Below are 19,619 nucleotides of genomic sequence, written 5' to 3'. Positions count from 1 at the left end.
GGAGGGTCATACTGATAATAAAGATCTCAAATTAAAAACGTCTTCCTCTGCCTTTGTGCTTACCACAGGCTATCCAATGTCCAGAGCGGATTCAATATGAGAAAAATGTCAGTTGCAACTTTGATATCATACTTTCGAAGGAGCTAATGAAAAGCAAATTGTAAGGTCAAACTTCATCTTTGTTTTCAAATAGTAATCTTAATTTTTCTTCTCATAGAAAAAGCTTAGTTTATGTAAATATATTTAAATAATTAATTTTTGCAACTTTCAGGTAAAGTCTAGCACTGTTTCATTTATACAATGTCTATGAGAAGAGGTCAGTAGATATCACCTAATATTAACTCATGACATCATCCATTCAAGTCTCTGGTATATTCTTTCTCCAGTAAGAGCACAGCCTGTCCGGATATGCCACTAGTGATCTTTAGTATCAGTTAGCTTAAAAAACCTGGAGATTTCTGTTCTAGTCGTGCATTATTTAACATCCTCTTTATTAGCAAAAATCAGCAATTCAGCTTTCCTTAGGTCCTTGGGAGCTAATATTTTTAGAGTTCTTCTCTAGTTATAGAAATTATCTTTCTATCTATACTCTTCAAGGCAAGTTTTACAAACTGTGTTAGAATAGTAAGTGTTTCAGAAAGAACAGATTGATTCTTGACCACCAATATTGAGCATTAGGAAACATGTTTTATTAATCACTGGCCCTCCTACTTCCTATTGTAGAAGATGTATGTACAACTTCAATTACAAAAAATTGGCAAAGGATGATAGTTGTCCCTGCATTATTCAACCCAACAATGACAACTTTGATTGGGCTCCATATCCTAGTGAATAGAATTGGCCTTCTTGAGCGGAGTGCTGGGGACTCTGCCTCTGCCTGGCCATGACCCCTGCCAAGCCCCAGCAACACTCACCTGGTTCATGGACATCACCATGGTGTCTGTGAGGAGCCTCACAGGCCACTCATAAATGGATATTTAAATGTAGTAAAAAGTAGGAACTAGCAGGTAAACTACAGTAAGGTTATGGAATAAAGAAAGAATATTTTATATGATTAACTAAGAGCATAATAGTATTAAAATTATAGGTATTGAAAGTTCAGTGATAAAAGATTAGCTAGGAAAGGGAAAATTGAAGAAGACAGGAAAAAGGAGAGTAAGTATATGGACTCAAGGAATGAGAAGAAAATAGTGTGGTTGACAAAGTATAATTATTGCAGAGAAAGACAGAGTAATCAGGAAAAAATTTTAAATAGAAAAAAATAAAGATGAATATTTCTCCTTTGCTGTGCAGGACGGTTTGTAGACTTTGAGCTACATCAGTGTCAGATGTTATCCTTCAGTCTCTGATGTTCTGAATCTACCTGTTGCTTCTGCAATGTGTTTGTGACTGGTTCTCCTTGATGCCTGAGCTTCCCTGCAAGTCTCCTTGAGTGTAGCCTGAGTACCAGGTTGACTATGGTCTTGGAATCCAGGAAATGGGAAAGTTGGCTTCAGAATTGCGGCAGTAGCTATGGGGGTATGGGGTGCTAGGGTATGGGTTGTACTTCTCTCCCAAGATCATGGGGCAATGATACCAGGCATGGGATGGGACAGGACACAAACCACAAAGTTTGCTCTTTTAACCAGAACATACTTGGAAGGTTCTCAGGGTGAGGGGTAGCTCCAGGTTTGCCTTTAACAAGTTTTACACTCTCCACACAAGTATGCTGGGTGATTACTTTGGTAATTGGGCAATGCCATGCTCATTGACTGCAGTCTTCACCCAAGTCATTTTGTATCTTTGGGTCTGAGTTCATGTCATTGACAATTTTCAGGGGTCATAATTATTCTTGGTTGGTCATTTGCTAAAATAGTTTACTTGGGGAGGCCTTTGGTGACTGGGCATATAAATTATAAAAGAGAAGAGTTGTCTTCTCTTACCTGTTGAGAGGCTTCTATTGAAGATACTCCTTATGTAGATTCTCTTCCATGGTGTTGATGAGTTAGTGAACTGGCACAGTAAGACCCATCTGTGGTGGCTGCTTGCTATGCAGTATGCATATTTCCCATGTTAGTATTTCTTTTTTTGTTGTTGTATTGTGTGAGGCACATTGTGGCATTTGCAAGTTCTTACATAAAGAAAAGTTATTGATATTTTAATATTCATTTGTATCCTGCTACTTCATAATACAAATATGTATGTACTTGTGTGGAGAGTGTAAAACTTGACTATGGTTGTGGAATCCAGGAAGTGGGAGAGTTGGCTTCAGAGTCACCCAGAATTGGCCAGATGAAGCATAAGTCATTTTTCTGAAGTCCAATGGCCTTCATGTAGGCAAATCTTGAATAAGAATATTGCTAGAGCCATTAAATTTTTAAGTCAATCATCATTGATATAAACTGATAATCAGACAAATGCACAAAATGTGAAACAAAACAATATATATACATATATATGTATTTATATATACTATGATTATCTATCTATCTATAATAGTTTTTTCAGAGTGTCATTTTATGTGTGCCTTTGGGGTCCTTTTCTTCATTTCTTTTGCTTGTTGCCCTGTGGGTGGAATTCTCCCCATCTTCTGGTTTGGTTAGTGTTGTACATTAGATATTTTTGTTTCTTTTATAGATCTAAAGTTCAATATTTCTCAATTTCTCTTGGTCTCTAACTATCTTCACTTTACATTTTCCTCACCTCATGTTCTAAGCCTTCTGTTTCTCCTTGTATCACATATCTGAGGTACTATTTCAGATTTGTTGAGATGCAGGAAAATGGTGGGTATCTCTAATCCATCACATTGTCTCTTCCTGGGGTGAATCTTTTTTTCTGATGTGTTTCCTTATGAGTCTGCTGCATGCCATGGAGATAGAAAACACTGATACTCTAAGTGCCTAGTACTTAGAGTCACCCAGAATTGGCCAGATGGAGCATAAGTCAATTCTCTGGAATCCAGGGACCTTCACGTAGGCAAATCTCTAATAGGAACATTGCTAAAGCCATTAAGTTTTTAAGCCAATCATCATAGATATAAACTGATAATCAGACAAGTGCACAAGATGTGAAACAGAAACAATTATACTAACTCAGAGTTCACTCATGGAAATCATCCCTTTTTCTTATTTATTTATTACATTAATTCAGGAACAGTAGAATTGTAGTCTTAGTTGTTCTGGTGTTACTCCTTTAGCATTCAGTCCTGTTTGTGTCTCCTAGGCAGGTTTGGAGCAGGCATGTGGTGATGTTTGAGCCCTCCTGTGACAGGCAGCGGGTGGGTGGTGGCCTGTCAGGCCTGTTGGGTGGTGGCCCACTGGGTCTACGTGTTGGAGGCCTGATGGACCAAGAGGGACAGAGGGTGGGTGCCAGCCCAGTGGGCCAGTGGATGGTGGTCTGGTGGGGTGGTGGACTGGTGGACCAATGGACAGCAGTCTGGCAGGCCTGCATGGTAGCAGCCCAGAGGGCATGTGGGATGGAGGCCCGGTGGACCTGTAGGATGGAGGCCTGGTGGAGCTGTGGCCCAGCCGGTCTGTGGGGCAGTGGCTTGGCGGGCCTATGGGGTAAGATCCTGGTGAGGCAGTGGCCTGGCTTGCGTCAGCTGGCAGGCCCACAGGGTGGAGGTCCAGCTGGTAGAGACTTGGCTGTTCTTTCAGTAAATTGTGGCATGGAGAAGCCTTCCACACGTTAGGGTTCAGGGTGCCTAAGTTTCAGCTCTCCCTGGTGCTTTACCTCAGCCAAGTGTGTCTCCAGCGTCTCTTCAAGGTCCCTCACCCATGGAGCGCCGTAATCTGCTTCTGTGTTCCAGTTCCCATCTTGAATCTATGTACTGTGTCTTTTGAATACTTCAAATCATCTATTAATTAGACTGTTCTTTTTGTTTAATTTTAAATCTCTTTATACACTATGGATATTACTACTTTGTCTAATGAATACTTGAAAATATTTTTCTCACATTTTGTAGGTTTTTATAGAGTTTGGCAATTGTGTCTTTTGCTGTATTTAAACTTTTTCATTTGCTGCAATCTCATTTATGAATTGCTGCTCTTAATTTCAAGCAATTAAAATATTTTCAAGAATGTTGTTTCCTGTGCCTATATATTCACGTATTTTTATCAGGTAGTTGCAAAGTTTTATGTCTTATACTAAAATCATCTATCCAATTTAAATTAATTTTTGTAAAGAGTGTGAGATAGGCCTCTCATTCCATTCTTCTACATGTAGAGATCCAGATATCCAAAAGCCATTTGATGAATATAATATCTTTTCTCCAATGTATATTTTTAGAGCATTTATCAAAAATCAGATGACTATTTCTGTCTGAGTTTATTTCTGGATCTTCTATTCTATTTTTTTGGTCTATGCATCAGTTTCTGTGCCCGAACCATGCTAATACTGTACCTGAGTTCCGTAGTGTAATTTGAAGTTAGCATTAATCTTTTTGTTCATGATTGCTTAGCCATTTAGGTTATTTTGCACTTTCATATTATTTTTAATAATAATTTTTATATTTCTGTAAAAATTTACATTGGGATTTTAATGGGAATTGCATTGAATCCATTATTTTATTTTTATAGTCATTTTCACTATATTAATTCTGCTGATCCCTGCACATTTGAAGTCTTTCTGACTTCTAGTGTCATCTGTCTTCAATTTCTCATTTCAAAGTTTTAAGTTTTCATTATAGAGGTGTATTTCCCCTCAGTTTTATCCCTGATATTTAATTTTATGAGATGTTAAGACTGTGATTGTTTCTCTGGTGTGTTCTCATTCTGTTAGTTATTGGCATAGAGGAAAGTTAATGATTTTTTTAAATTTTCATTTGCGTCCTGCTAGTTCACCAAAATGTTTATCAGGTCTAAATATTTATAAGTGCAGTCTTTAGGGTCTTTTATAAATAGGAACATGTTGTCTTCAAATAGGGATAATTTGACTTATTTTTCTATTTGTGCCCCTTTCATTTCTTTTTCTTGCTTATCTTTTCAAACAACCAACTCTTTGCTTCAATGTTGGCAGTTACTTTTATTTACAGTTCAAATTAAATCATTCCATTCTTCTCTTGTGTTTTCAACTTTCTGTTGAGAAAGCTGCTGTTATTCTAATATTCTAATTCTTTATAGGTAACAGCATTTCTCTGATGTAGCTTTCAATATTCTCTGCATGTTCTGTATGCCTAATGTTTTAATTATAATATGCCCAGAGAAGGTTTTTTTTTTTTTTCTGATCTTGTGTGCTTTGAATTCTAAGAGCTTTCTGAATGTTAATGACCATCTCTTTATTAAGATTTTGGAACTTTTCTGCTATTATTTTTGTTGGAATTTTATCTATGATTTTAGCTTGCACATCTTCTCTTTCTTCTATACACATGATTTATATATTTGGTCTTTTAATGTTGTTGCAGAAGTCTTTCATGTTCCATAAGTACTTCTTCATTTTTTTCTTTGTCTTTACTAGAATATTCTAAGACATCTTCTTTGTCTTCAGTCCTTGATGCCATATATTCAATTTTGTCTAGTCTATGGGACAGAATTTCAAGTGAGTTCTTTTATTTAACTTATTGTTCTTTTCCAGAATTTTGGTTTGATTTTTTTCAAAATTGATATATCATTACTGAATTCCTATCTCATGTTCTTCATTATCTTCTTTAAATTATTCAGCTCTTTATTAGAGTGCTCTTAAAATTCATCATGCGTTTTTCTATTCTTTAATTTCATTGAACATTCTTACAATCATGTTTTTTTTAAATTCTTTCCCTGAGATTGAATCCATTTCACTCATTACTACAGAGTTGTTGAGTTTTAGAGAAGTGATGTTATATTATTTTTCATATTTCTTGTGTCCCTGCATTAGGATTTGTATATCTGAGGTCAAATTGCTGACTGGAAGTTTCATTTACCTGTAGACCTTCAGTTAAGTTTTGTCAATTCTCAGACAAGATGGTGTAATGTCAGGGTTGAGCTGCTATTTCTTAGTCACTGGACTAGGAATACATGACTCAGTATCTGAGTATTCAGTCATAGGCTCAAGGTACTGGAACTGATCCCCAGAACATCTGAGATCAAGAAAAACTACATGCAATGTCTTGTAGAGAGGTCAGTTGTCCACTTCTGAGCTGCTTTCCCTGTAGGACTTCCCTTCTTTTTATACTAGGGTTCATTGTTGGTTGTAGGGAGCTTCATAATGTGTGCATAATGGATGTTAACACTTGCTCCATAAGCCCTGCTGTTTGTGCACCCAGAGACAGAAAGTTCCCAAAACTAGAAGTTTCTATGTATGTCTCAGCAAGTGGAGACAGTTAGCAGAGCATTGAGCTTTTCACTCTCAGGGAGAATTGAGGGACAGAGATGCTCTGCCTGCTCTTTTCATGCCTGCTCAGCATTTCCTTCCCAGTAGTGTCGGGAGGAGTCTGTGGAAACAGTGTGATTCAGAGGATATAGGCTTGTTGTTCTCAGTCCTGTTTGGCTTCAAGTACAAACAGGTTGCAATATCTGGAGGCATGTAACTATGCTTTTGGATTCTGTTCAGAAGTTTACCTCCCTGTGTGTTGGAGGAGGGAACAATCTTGACAGCATTTTGCTCATCAGCCATGTGGCACATCTATTAGACCCTGTAACTCCTCTTCAGGATGCAGGAATGAAGATTTATAACTTCTTCTCAGGATGCAGGAATCATAGTGCTCTCCATGGGGGATGGGATACTCACCCATCTGCTTTAGGTCTCCAGACCCAACAATACCATGCAGACAAGTTCAAGAACTGAGGAGTCTAGAAGTGATGGCCATGGTTGTTATAAATCCTCCCTCCCAGATTAGGACTGAATCCTACAATCTGAAAGTCACAATGGAAGCAGAAACCTAAGTCTGTGGATGATGTAGTTCTTGTTCTCCAGTTTCTGGGTATTTCTCCTGATAAATGTGTTGGTTGAAAGGAGAGATTAATTTCCTAATTCCCAATCATACAAAAATGTCCATAAAAGCCCAGCCTTCCCCTGAGCAGCGAGCTACCAATTTCCGGGCTCTGCTTCACTGCTCTAGTTGTAGCCTTTACTTTCTACCTAATAAATCCTGCTTTATATACGGGCTTTGGCTCACTAATCAATCAACTGCCTCAAGAGCCAGTTCTCTGGCCTGTGAAGGAAAGGACCCTCTACACTGGCCCAATTGTAAAGGACTTACAATTAAAAAGTAGTTTACAACTGCATAGGACAGGGGAATTGGGCTGAGATAAGGGGTTTGGCATGAAATCATTGGACAGAGGATGGCTATCCTGCCTGTATTTGCATTATGGAGTAAAGGTTACCATTATATCTTCTTGTATGATAAGAGCATCAATATGTTTAGAATTTAATATCTGTAAGAAGACAAAAGTGATAAAAATAAAACAGATGAGATGTTCTCTCCATGTTCATCAATATTTGTAATGGAATGTTCATATATTTACAATGAATATAATTTCTATGGCTAGTTATGAAAGTACCATTATGTAGATTGGATATGCTGGTATCCAAACTGAAGTGCAGAAATATCAGAACTCACAGGCTTTACATCTTGTCAAATGCTGAAGTCTTACCTAGTAAATTGGTTGAATATGAAAGCTGAAGTTGAACTTCAGATCATCCTTACTCAAAAGCTTTCACCAAACACTCAAATCTGAAAAACAATTATCTATTTGAAGCAGGCTTTGTTGGGGATAGTCTGGGACAGCTCCCCCTCTTGGCTCAAGGCTCCTCACCCTAGTCCATAGGTGAGAGGAGCGAGGTGGAGGTCTCTCCATCTCCAACTTCAATGTGGTATAAAAATGACATACCAAGGAGACCCCAGCCTTTCTTCTTTTCTTTCCTCACCTTGCAGTATAGGTCACTCCTTTTTCTCAATAAAGCTATCTTACCTTACCCCATCCAGTGCTCTGCTTGAGTTTTTCCATTTGAAGCACAAAAACCAGGATCTTCTGATAACAGACTGCCAGTGCCATTAACATATGCATGTCAAAAATACAGATACCATGTACGTACTGGAAAATTCCCAGGGATATGCATTCTTCAGTGAGGATGGACCTGTGCCTCTGCTGTCAGTGAGAGGAAGGAAAGAAAAATCATCTCAGGAGGATGTTCTTGAAAATGTTGTCATGAATTTATGGATGAGAATAAAGGAAAGAGGTATTAGTGACCATTCTTGATTGGGCAAATCATTGGAAGCATAAAAACAAAGCAAGTTCACTGATACAAGAAGTATATAGGATGTTTTATCAGGTGGAAGGAATTTAGGGACCTGTATTCAAAGCCACTTTCAGTAGGTCAATAGTAGGATTCAGCTCTGAAGCTTCTTGCCAAAAACTGTTGCTTGTTAGAAGTTATCACTAGGGAGTTTATAATCAACAGCGCCCCTTAGTGTGGATTGTTTTTGGCAACATTCTGAATAATTAAAGCATTGCATCACCTTTGAGACCAAGGGACCATGTTGGAAAGAGATATTGACCATTTTTTTCTATCCACCTCTAGGAATGTGCTTTCCCCATCCCTGGTCAGGAGACAGAGACAGGAACTGGAATTCCAAGGGATCTGTGCTTAGGGCAGATCTAAAAACTACTGCATTGTCATCATCTCAGTACAGCTTGTGGTCCCACAAAATTGCACCATAGAGAAACACTTGGCATGTGTCTAAAAATCTGTACATCTCAGGAAATTAGTCATTTTGAAGTTTAAAATTATGAACTATGATGAAGATAAACCTTTGTTCAGGCTGTCTTTTTGAATTCTTCACTTTGAGAAATTCCTTATGGGAAAAATATGTGCATTGAGAACCTTCCATTAGGAAGTAACAGGTCCATATAAGACTTGAGATTCTAGAGGTTAACCCATTTTTGAATTATGTAACAAATCGCTAAGAAAGAAAAGACAATACATTTCATTATGATTTATTTTCAAAAAGGATATTTTATTTCATTTTGCTAGACTTATCATCCCAGGTCAACTTCCAGGAAAGAAAAAACTTAACATTCTATATGTTATTCTAAGGCATGTCAATGTTAAGCTCCCAATAATTGGTGCAAGGCATCTTAAATTAATGTAAATATGTAGGAGTAAAAGAAAATTTTTATTCATATTCTTCTTCTTAATAGATGTTAAATCATATCCTTCAAATTAACTCCTTTTAGCATATATTTTGGTATTATTTATACCAATAAGTATAAGTAAGTCCTTATACAAACTTCAAGAAAACCATTTCATTCAAAGACATCAATCTTTTCTAGTGCTCAAAATTTTTTCTTCTATATATGATGCAAATGAATTGACATTTACATTGATATTAAAAATATAGGCCCAAGATTTTACGTCTTACAAATTTATTCATATACTTAACAAAAACAACAAAAACAAAATTGAACATTCTTTAAATTGACCCTTTTCTCTAGAGTGGAACCTATTACTTGGTTCATAAATTTTCCAGTGTTCTTTTTAATCACTGTATAGTTTATACTTTCTGGACTTCTTTCATAAATGTATGGTGTTGTCCTAGAAAAATGAATATTTTGGCACATTCTACAGCATGTCAATTATATTCCTAGAAGACATGTTTGAAAATTATGAGCGCATGTTCATAATAGTCAAGTATTCAATTCAGAGGAAAATAGATGTACAGATTCTGAAATGAATGCATAATAAAGCAAGCATAACTAAAATTATTCCACAACCATATTCAAAAATTAATACAAATCTTAGTTATTTCCAACAACCTGGAAGCCAAGGTTAAAGATTGTGAGCTTAACTGTTGTGTGTAGTACATATTGAGACCCTGTCTCTACGAATAAGACAAATAAATTAAACAACAATAAAATCTTAGTTCATTAATATGGAATGAAAAATAAATTCCTATAATCCTGCATGAGGTACAGTAAATTACTTAACATTGAAAACCAATTAAAACTATATATATATGTTAGCATATGTATATATAATACATATAATATATACTTGTACATGATGACAATTACTTATTTTTAGAAGCAAGGTAATTATATACTACAAATTGGGATATTGGTGGTTACTTTTCAGATTTGGTAGAGTATATTAGGAAAACAACAAACAGTAGATTTAACTATGTACAATATTTTAATGTTTAGGGTTGATGCTACTTTTTTTCTGCTAGTTTCTTTGCTCTGCTTTCTTTTGTATTGGTTCATTTCATATCAGCTTCTATCCACACATTGTAAGACTGTAGGAGAATCAAGCTCAAGTCTGTTTTCTAAGTTACTCTGTTACAGGAAGAAAAAGGATGAGTTTTTTTCAATAACAAACCTAAGTATTAAATTTGTTTCTCACTTGCTACTAGATTCCTGACCTGATCATTACAGCCTCAGGGAGATGTTTTCCGATTGACTGCTAAGAGTCATATTCCCATCTTTGGAAGCTAATACTACTCAAACCTTAAGTACTAAATATGAACAAGTTGTGGTTTCCTAAAGGAAAATTGGCTTTCAGTCATCCAAAAAGAAATGGGACTCCTACTAGTTGTAAATTGTTATCTCCCACTGAGATAGCTTAAAAGTCTCCTTAAGTCATCACGAACCAGCAAGATGTACCTGTGAAAGTATTTAAATATCTTTTGACTATAACACCAGGAGTTTTTCAAAGATTGAATTAAATGCATCTTCCTGGTTGATACTGCATTCCATACTACATCACACACAAAAAGCAAAAATAATAATATTGTTTTTTACTACATGTACTTAGAAGGACATGTGTGTAGCACAGAGAATACAATCTGATTCCAGGACACCACATCTCCTTCCCTCCTGATAGGTACTTACAAGTATATTACAGAAACTAGAAAATCTGTTTTCCTAATACAGAGAGAATAGAACTCTTCCAGCATAAGCCATTTCATTTTTCATCAATGACACTATTTTCCTCCTGTGTCTACCACCCTCTCCACCAACCATTAGCATTTTTCCCAGGATCTTGCATGTGCATGATGTACTTAACATCACTAAACCCTGGTTCAAAGTATGTTAAGTATAAGCTACTTTTACAGCTGAATGGGAAAATCAAAAGTTAGTTTTTGTAATATTCAACGTGTATTTTATTCAAAATATAAGAATAAATTTAGGGAATAAAAGTAAACTTTTATTTTACATCATTATGTGATAATAATTCCCTCTAGAAAGCAGAAAGAATTTTCCCCTTGGTATTCTATGGAAAGGGTGCACTAGAAAAGGGATGGACAAATTATACTAATTTAGAGATTCCTCTAACTGGTAAGTGACAGATCTGCATCTTTAGCTCACAAAGTCATTCTTACAGATTTTTCCAATATTTTTTAACAAATTTCTATTTCCTGTAACTATATGATTACCACATCATATAATATATCCACAGGAAAGAATCAATTACTCAATGTTTCTAAAAGTTTAAATGTTCATGAAGAAATTAAATTTAATGATAAATAAACATCAGGAAACTGTCCATCTTTTGAAATTAAGTCACACTTTTAGTAAGCACTGGGGATGTAGAAAGTCATCATTGTTTTGTGTGAAGGGAGATTTGCATTCCGTATGTCACATTTTATCACAATTTCTTGAGATGTCGGAGTGTTGAATAATTCTCAAATCTTTTTTACTCCTTGCATGTTACTTAAATGGAGAGAGGAGTAAAAGAGAATGGTTGAGGGAGTGAATACATGCATGGTATATTTGATATGTTGGAATAGCCTGTGTAAATGCCATATATACCCCCACCAATCACAACAATAAAGAAAAATAAATAAATGGTATCATTATGATACAATTTTGTAATTGATCCATATCTGAGATTTAGTTTGAAAACCTGACTAACTAGTTCTCAGAAATGCTAACAGCAGATATGTATATGAGAAAGCTAAATATAATATATTTATACCTTATAAGAAAAGCATAAAATAGTACTTTATGTAAATATATTTCTAAATTTACATACATATACATATGTAAAATAATACATGTATATTATATATGGTGAAAGAAAATATGCTACATACATTGTATGGACAATTCTGAAAATAATTTTGGTAAAAATGTTTCTTTCCCTTAGCATTTGTTCTTGCTCAACCTCTTTCAACTTATAATGTTATCTACCTTTACCCTTCCACAGTGCTTCTCTTTTTTGCTTAGTAGTATTTGGAAAGAGGGTTAATTAAACATTAATTTTTCTGGGCACTGATGGCTCATATCTGTAATCTGAGTTATTTGAGATGCTGAGATTGGAAGGATCATGGTTTGAGGTCAGCCAGGGGTACAGTAGTTTGTGAGATCCCATCTCAATGGAAAAAATATGTGTGTTGTGGCATGTCTGTCATGCCAGAGATGATGGGACAAGTAAAATAGAAGGGTCATGGTTTAGGCCAGCCTAGAATGAAAGCAAGACCCTATCTCCAAAATAAATAGAGCAGAAAGGACTAAAGATATGTCTCAAGCAGTAGAGCCTCTGCCATACAAGAGCAAAGCCCTGAGTTCAAACTACAGTAGTAGTGCTTCTCTCCCTCTCTCTCTCTCTCTTCCTCTCCGTCTCTCTCTTTATATGCATATGAATTTCAGGAAGTTAAAGCAACTAACTCAGAACACTGGTACTTGAATTGAATTAGGTGAAGAACTCCAACCTTTAGGCCAGGCAGCTTCTTAGATCCACTCTTGGCAAGATAGCAGGAGTTACGGTATGCAATTACAGTGAGGAGCTCAAGGTGAGTAGATTATGTTACACATTAACTTATGCTTTGGAGCAGAGGTTGTATGGAGCAACCTATTTTTCTTTCTACAGAAAACAATACATGCTACATAGAAATAGAGTGTAGAGATTTTCTCAAATATAGAAGTCTAGAGTAACTGAATTAGGGAAGTGTGAGATATTTAAGACAGAGTCCTAAGAAGCAGTGAAGCTTCTCAGTGGTCCAGTACAGTATGATGTAGAAGCATGGAAGGAGTCATCTGACTAGATTTCCACTGTCATCAATCCCTACCTTCTGTGTGCTTTCATTTCATCTTTTCTCTGTTTCCTCCAACACAAAATATTGTCTGTTTTGACCACCATAGCCATCCTAAAATTGTTTTTTCTTATTAGAAGCATAGACACAAAATACGTCCTCTATCATTGGTGGTGTTTGCCTCAGACTATTGAAAACTATTTTTGTTTCTGATTTCTTTGGCAGCCTGATGAAAATTCTTATGAATCTGGAAAAACTCAGCCAAACCATGGATTAGCTGAAGGATATGAAAAATGTCAAGGCTTTTGCCCGCATCCCTTATGGATTATTGATCCATGTACTACAACAACAGCAGATTCTTAAGGTGATTATTTTGCAGCCATTTGACTCCCACTGTCTTTCATGCCAGTGTAAAGCAGTACAGATCACTTCTTCTACATGAGGTCATGGAGACGAGTTGTCAAGTTTTTTTTTGTCTCTCAGACCTTTTTTTGTTTTTAAATTAGGATAATATTTGTCTGTCATTCACAATACATAGAAGCTTTCAGTAAATTAGTGATGTGAATATGTTTTATAATTAGAATACTGAAATTATCAGATAAATATGTATCAATTTTACACTGAAGAAAGAATGTCTAATTTTATAATTCTTGCTAAACACCTAAGTATAGAAGACATAGCATTTGGTGCAGTAATATTATTCTGATAACATCTACATTTCCAAAATTCTTTTCTAGGAAGGAAGTTAAAAGAAACATATTCATAATTGCATTTAAGTAATTATATGCAACATTATATGCAACAGTATAACAAAAATATGAGAAATATCTTTAGAGAGAAGCACACACATTTTCCTCATTGAAAGGTGATCATTTAAGGCTTCTGGGAGGAGGTTTCTCTGCAATTGTGTCTTGAAGATTCAAGATTGTTGGAGTAGCTAGAAATAAAAAGAATTCCAGAGAAGATGGTGGCTGTTGACTAAAACTCGTCATTATATATTTGACCAAGACCAAAATCCCTTACCAAATTAATTAAATCATATGTATATGTAATTCTTAATTCATGTAAAATTATGTGTCCTTACACATGAGAAAAATAAGCTTGTTCTAGTAATTGAAACTGAATGTGGTTGATAACTTCCAAACCAAAGAGTGGCTAAAAATATGAGCAATTGAAAGTAAAAGGATCTTTTCCATTATCATGCCCTCCCAGGCCTATCACATTTTCAAGGACAGATATTTCATGTTAGATTTCTCTTTCCAATGTGAAAAGGAAAGGGTGAGTTTATTCTAGTGATTAAGACATCAACTCAGAAGCATTCTAGTTTGAGATCCTTGCAAAGATAACAGTGTCTAAAGGGGATAATTTTGCCAGATGTTTTCCTAGAAGTATATTCACTTTGGAAGAAAGCAAGGTATAATTCTAGTCCATTGAAGAGAATAAAATTTGCTAAGAGAGAGGAAGAAATACATAATATAAGGGAAATTTGGGGGTTCATTTTATCTATCATTTCCTATGTTTTCCTATTCTTTGGCCAGCTCACAATTTTCAACACAAGCTACTAAAAGTGTAGATGGGATTGGGGAAGAACATAATGGACTAAGTATGTACTCTATATTGTATTGAAATAAATAATACAGCAGTTTGTATATTTGCTGGTGTAGTTGTAGTTTCAAGCCTCATATTGACAAGAAGTTTCTGGAGAAAAATTTGTTCTTGAAAATGAATACTATGGTAACATTATTGTAAAATAATATGAAAATAGTTAACCAAAAGAAGTGACATTTAAAAACTGAATAATCATTTTTTATAGAACAAAAATAAATTGAATGAAAAAGTTATTTATTGACTACCTGGTATCTCTCTTCTCTAAAACCTTATCTCCTTTCCTCTTCTGAACTTCTACTCTGTCTCAAAATCATGTGGCTTTCATATATTTAGGTTATAAAACTCAGCCAGGGATTACTACCATGATCTGATCCTATATCACTTGCCTGGTGACTTCTCACAAAACCACAACACTTTTATGTCATATAAAATAAACCTTTATTATGAAAACATGAGCAACTGAGTAATAATACCCCCATTATCTTTTAATTAAATGTAGTCAACTGATTCTGACTGGTCTAAGAAATACTCTTAATAAAATCAAGAAAATTAGAAATGGGAATATTTAAAATATTACTAGCTACTGAATAACATTCATCTCAGTTAATTTGTATATTTCAATACTAAATATCTTAAGGGTGCCTCAAGGGAGCAGCAGATTATTTGGAGGCTATTTGTATTTTTTCCCCTTTTCAAGCTGAAATATCTCAGAGGAACTTTTCAAAGTACAGATGTCATGTATTTATAAACAATATATTTGTATTAATATGCATAATGGTTTGTAATATATATAAAATACGATAGATGGAATTTATGTGTGGTAGTTGTGTGAAATTCCAAGGCAGTCCAATATATCCTAAATATTAAGTGATATGTCTTTGAAACAAGGGCTTTAATGTTTGTGGAAAATGACAAATGTCAACATTAACATTTTAATTTTACATTCATTTAATTGGTAGAGTTAAAATGAATCATGCCAAAGCTAAAAAGGGTTTGTATTTGAAGAATGTTATGGGGAAGAATCACATTCATAAGCTTATTTGAGACTCATGATAACCAACAAATTGATCATTAAAATTGAGGAACAATTGTTGAAGTGACTTACTGAGAAACCACAGACAGAATGTCCTTAATGAGAAATATTCATTTTTCTTAACATATTTAATAACACTGCATAGCATAGCATGAATTATTTCCTTTGTTTTTGCAGATAAACTGTTTTGCACTTGCCCTTTCTCATTCATGTAACCATGAAACTAAATAATAATGTGACTGAGTTCATTCTACTTGGGTTAACACAGGACCCATTTAGGAAGAAAATAGTGGTTGTTGTGGTTTTGCTTTTCTATTTGGGAATGTTGTTGGGGAATGTGCTGATTATTACTACCATCAAGACCAGCAAGGCCCTTGGGAGTCCAATGTACTTCTTCCTTTTCCATTTATCCTTATCTGATACCTGCTTCTCTACTTCTATAGCACCTAGAATGATTGTGGATGCCTTTTTGAAGAAGGCCACTATTTCTTTCAGTGAGTGCATAATCCAAGTCTTCACAGTCCATTTCTTTGGCTGCCTGGAGATCTTCATCCTTATCCTCATGGCTGCTGACCGCTATGTGGCCATCTGTAAGCCCCTGCACTACATGACCATCATGAGTCACCAGTTCTGTGGTGTGTTGGTGGCCATGGCCTGGGTGGGATCCTGTGTGCATTCTTTAACTCAAATTTTTCTGGCACTGAGTTTGCCTTTCTGTGGTCCCAATGTGATTGATCACTATTTCTGTGACTTGCAGCCCCTGTTGAATCTTGCCTGCTCAGACACTTATGTGGTCAATCTCCTGCTTGTGTCAAATAGTGGGGCCATTTGTACAGTGAGTTTTGTCATGCTGATGATCTCCTATGCTATTATCCTGCATTCCCTGCGAAACCACAGTGCTGAAGGGAAGAGAAAAGCCCTCTCCACATGCATCTCCCACATCATCGTGGTCATCTTCTTCTTCGGACCTTGCATATTTATATACACCCGTCCTGCAACCACCTTCCCCATGGATAAGTTAATAGCTGTGTTTTATACACTTGGAACACCTTTGCTCAACCCTCTGATTTATACTCTGAGGAATTCAGAAGTGAGAAATGCCATGAAGAAATTGTGGAGAAGGTAATTGATCTCAGATGAAATAACATGAATGAAGGTCTTACATTCTTTTTCAAAGTTTGAATTTACCTATAAGAAGTCAATAGAGAATATTATCATTAAGTTATTTGCTTAAAGGTAACAATATCTTAGGGTCAAAGAATTTCTACTTCCTTCAAGAATAAACTCACTGATGTTGTGTCAATTTTACGCTGAGAGACAGAATGAGGTACAAACAAGTGTGTTAGGCCTGTTTCCTTTAACGTTCACTGCTCTGTCTTAGCCTCTCTAGCCTACCTAGTGTCATGTATGATTTTGGTCTGTGATCTTTCTTGCCTTCTACATGTTGACTTTGGGATTTTTCTTCTAATAGTTCCCCATCTACCTACCCACAACTTAGACCCAGACGTCGTCATATTTTCCCTCTTCCAAACAATTTCATTTATTAGACACTTTGATACATCACATCTTATGATCAACTTAACTGTTCTTCAGAAGAAAGAACCAGATTCAAATAATTGTAGACGCTTCCTATTGTAAGGGACAGGATACATACTTTAGACCATCTTATTTCCAGTTTTGACTAATACTATGAAAACTTAATATTTTACCCAAATCTTTCTAGAACAGTTAGGAAACATGGAGAGAAAATTCACCCTCTAAGAGTTTTTCGTCTTAAGAAGGCTCTGATCTCAAAGTTTGGGTTGCAGTTATATAATCATTTTTCAAATAAAATTTACATTTTGCTCCTAATTTGATCCTTTGTTATATTATGGGAGTGTAAGGTTTATCTTGAATCACAAAGTTTTATTACAAGCATATATGCCTACAGTTAAGGTAGAGACATTCATTTGGGCTGGAAATGAAGGCTCATAATTCACCAATCATATCAGGTAACCTGTCACACAAGTTGCCACCCTGATAGGATAAATACCTTTTAAAAGCTGCATTAATCGAGCAGCTAGAATTCAGGTCTGTGAAGACTGGGATGCTCTCCTCAGAATTCAGTATATTCATGGAGCACTGAAACTCTATTTGATATATGACATGGGGTTCACCATTTGGGTAACATACATCGTTCTGAGATTCAAGGGCTCAAATTGGAATGTCCCCTATTATTACCAGTCTCAGCAATATACTTCTACAGTCTTTAACTTCACAAAGCATGCAGGTCCTGATTTCTGGGGAGGAGAACATATCTGCCTGGGACAAAGTAGGAACCAACATATTGTCCTCCTTATACAAGTGAACCAAAAGGAACAAAGGGTTTCTGTCCATTGGGTCCTTGATTCTAATTATTGTGATTAGTGAGGATTGCTATTGTCAATAAAGACATAGATTATTTCATAACACAGAATTTAGTGAATTACATTTAAGCCCTTATACACAATATGTGTAAAGACAATTGTAGCAAGAGTAGCCCAGTAAAAACAAAACAATTAATAAGTTGAACTCTTGTGGTTTAAGACCACCTAAACTGCTGGATAAAGCTGAGAGAAATCTAGTATGGGAGGTAAAGAGGATGATATGTCTTCAAATCGCTACAAAGATAAGGAAATTATCTTTATTCTGAGTGCTTCCTCAGGACTGTCTCAGAAACAATGACTTGTCATAATATAAATGGATTCTCAGTTACAGTCTCTCAATCTTTTCACCACATGATACAGTGCAAACACAGGATCCTCCCACATTCACCTCATTTTCTCACATTGCCACTTGCTTTATCCTTCTGTGAGAAATAACAAATTTCCAGCATGATCTCCATTATATCTGCTGTGGTGAGAGCATTCAGGTCCAATATGACCTGACCGTGAAGTTTCATTTCTAAGTGATAAGAGACAGGCTAGTTTTTCTGTAAATGAGAAAATTGTGCAACAATATTTATACCATTTCTTCCTGTGAATATAGGTACCCTATAAAATAGAGATTATATGCAGATATAGGCATAAAATTATTTTAATAGAAAAAATTCCTAAGTAATCATGAAAGGCATTTATTTCTTTAAAAGGGGATGGAATATTACTACATTATTTTTTACTTTGTACATTTTTGAACTGTTTGAGTTTTTAAAATATGTGCATGTGATAGTTTGTACTTTCATGAAAACAAGTCAACACACATTTCATTATATATTTTTATTTTCTTCTTGTGTCATTGAACTATGAAAAAAGTAGTAAATCTATCAAATTAGAATAAATGCAAAATTTAGAATTTCTGTTAAGCTTGAAAAGCTAATCATAAAGTATATTTCTTCTGCTTTCTAAATTGTTGGTCAAAATTGTCATAAAATACAAAATTATATGTCCTTTGACAGTGAGATAAGACTGAGAGAGGATTTACCACAAAGATTTTCCACACATACTTGGAAACAGGGAGGGTTTTGCATACTGTACTTACGGGGATGGGATTGTAGCCATCTGAGCAGAGACAGGGGAAAACATCAAACTAGCTCAACTGAAAGAATCCATAGATGCTGAAAACTTAAGAGCATCCAGTATGGATAACTTACAGTGAAACACATTGAATTATGAACCAATTATTTTATTTCCCCAAACTATTTTCCACATAACCAGATGACCCCTCTTCTGCACTATCTTGTGAAATATTTTAGGCTTACTCATATGGGAAATTTGGCTAAAGGATATCTGGCATTACCACAGAGGACAGTGCAGAAATGTACTACAGTATTTCCAAGGGTTAAGTGAAAATTTCTCTCACAGCTCCCACATGGTCAGCATCCATCACATGCTACAACTTATCAATTCCTTGACAGTATGAATATAGTGTGAGAAGTAATATATTATCAATATATGACTTGATGGCACATAAAATAAACATGGAAATACATTAACTCATATCACAAATTGGAGATTCCAAATAATAGTTTTATTTCTCAGCTTTAAATATAAATTGATAAGTTAAGCTTTCATTTGAGATGGCAGGACCAGTGAA

At 35.5% G+C, this 19,619-nt stretch overlaps 1 protein-coding gene and 1 pseudogene across 1 annotated transcript; one reads left to right on the top strand and one right to left on the bottom strand.

The window, feature by feature from the left end:
- Positions 1 to 327: 327 nt before the first annotated feature.
- LOC141416697 (ADP-ribosylation factor-like protein 5A pseudogene) lies at positions 328 to 2,687 on the bottom strand (annotated as a pseudogene).
- Positions 2,688 to 15,786: 13,099 nt separating this feature from the next.
- Positions 15,787 to 16,695, top strand: LOC109676219 (olfactory receptor 4C16-like). Its single transcript, XM_020152703.2, has one exon. It carries the CDS (start codon positions 15,787 to 15,789, stop codon positions 16,693 to 16,695), a length of 909 nt encoding a protein of 302 aa, XP_020008292.2.
- The last annotated feature ends 2,924 nt before the right edge of the window (positions 16,696 to 19,619 follow it).

This window comes from Castor canadensis, chromosome 1 (assembly GCF_047511655.1).
Source record: "Castor canadensis chromosome 1, mCasCan1.hap1v2, whole genome shotgun sequence".
In the NCBI taxonomy this organism is placed as follows: domain Eukaryota; kingdom Metazoa; phylum Chordata; class Mammalia; order Rodentia; family Castoridae; genus Castor; species Castor canadensis.
This window is presented reverse-complemented; position numbering and strand designations above follow the sequence as displayed.

Coding starts and splice junctions, on each gene's coding strand:
- LOC109676219 (XM_020152703.2), top strand. CDS start 15,787: ATGAAACTAAATAATAATGTGACTGAGTTCATTCTACTTGGGTTAACA.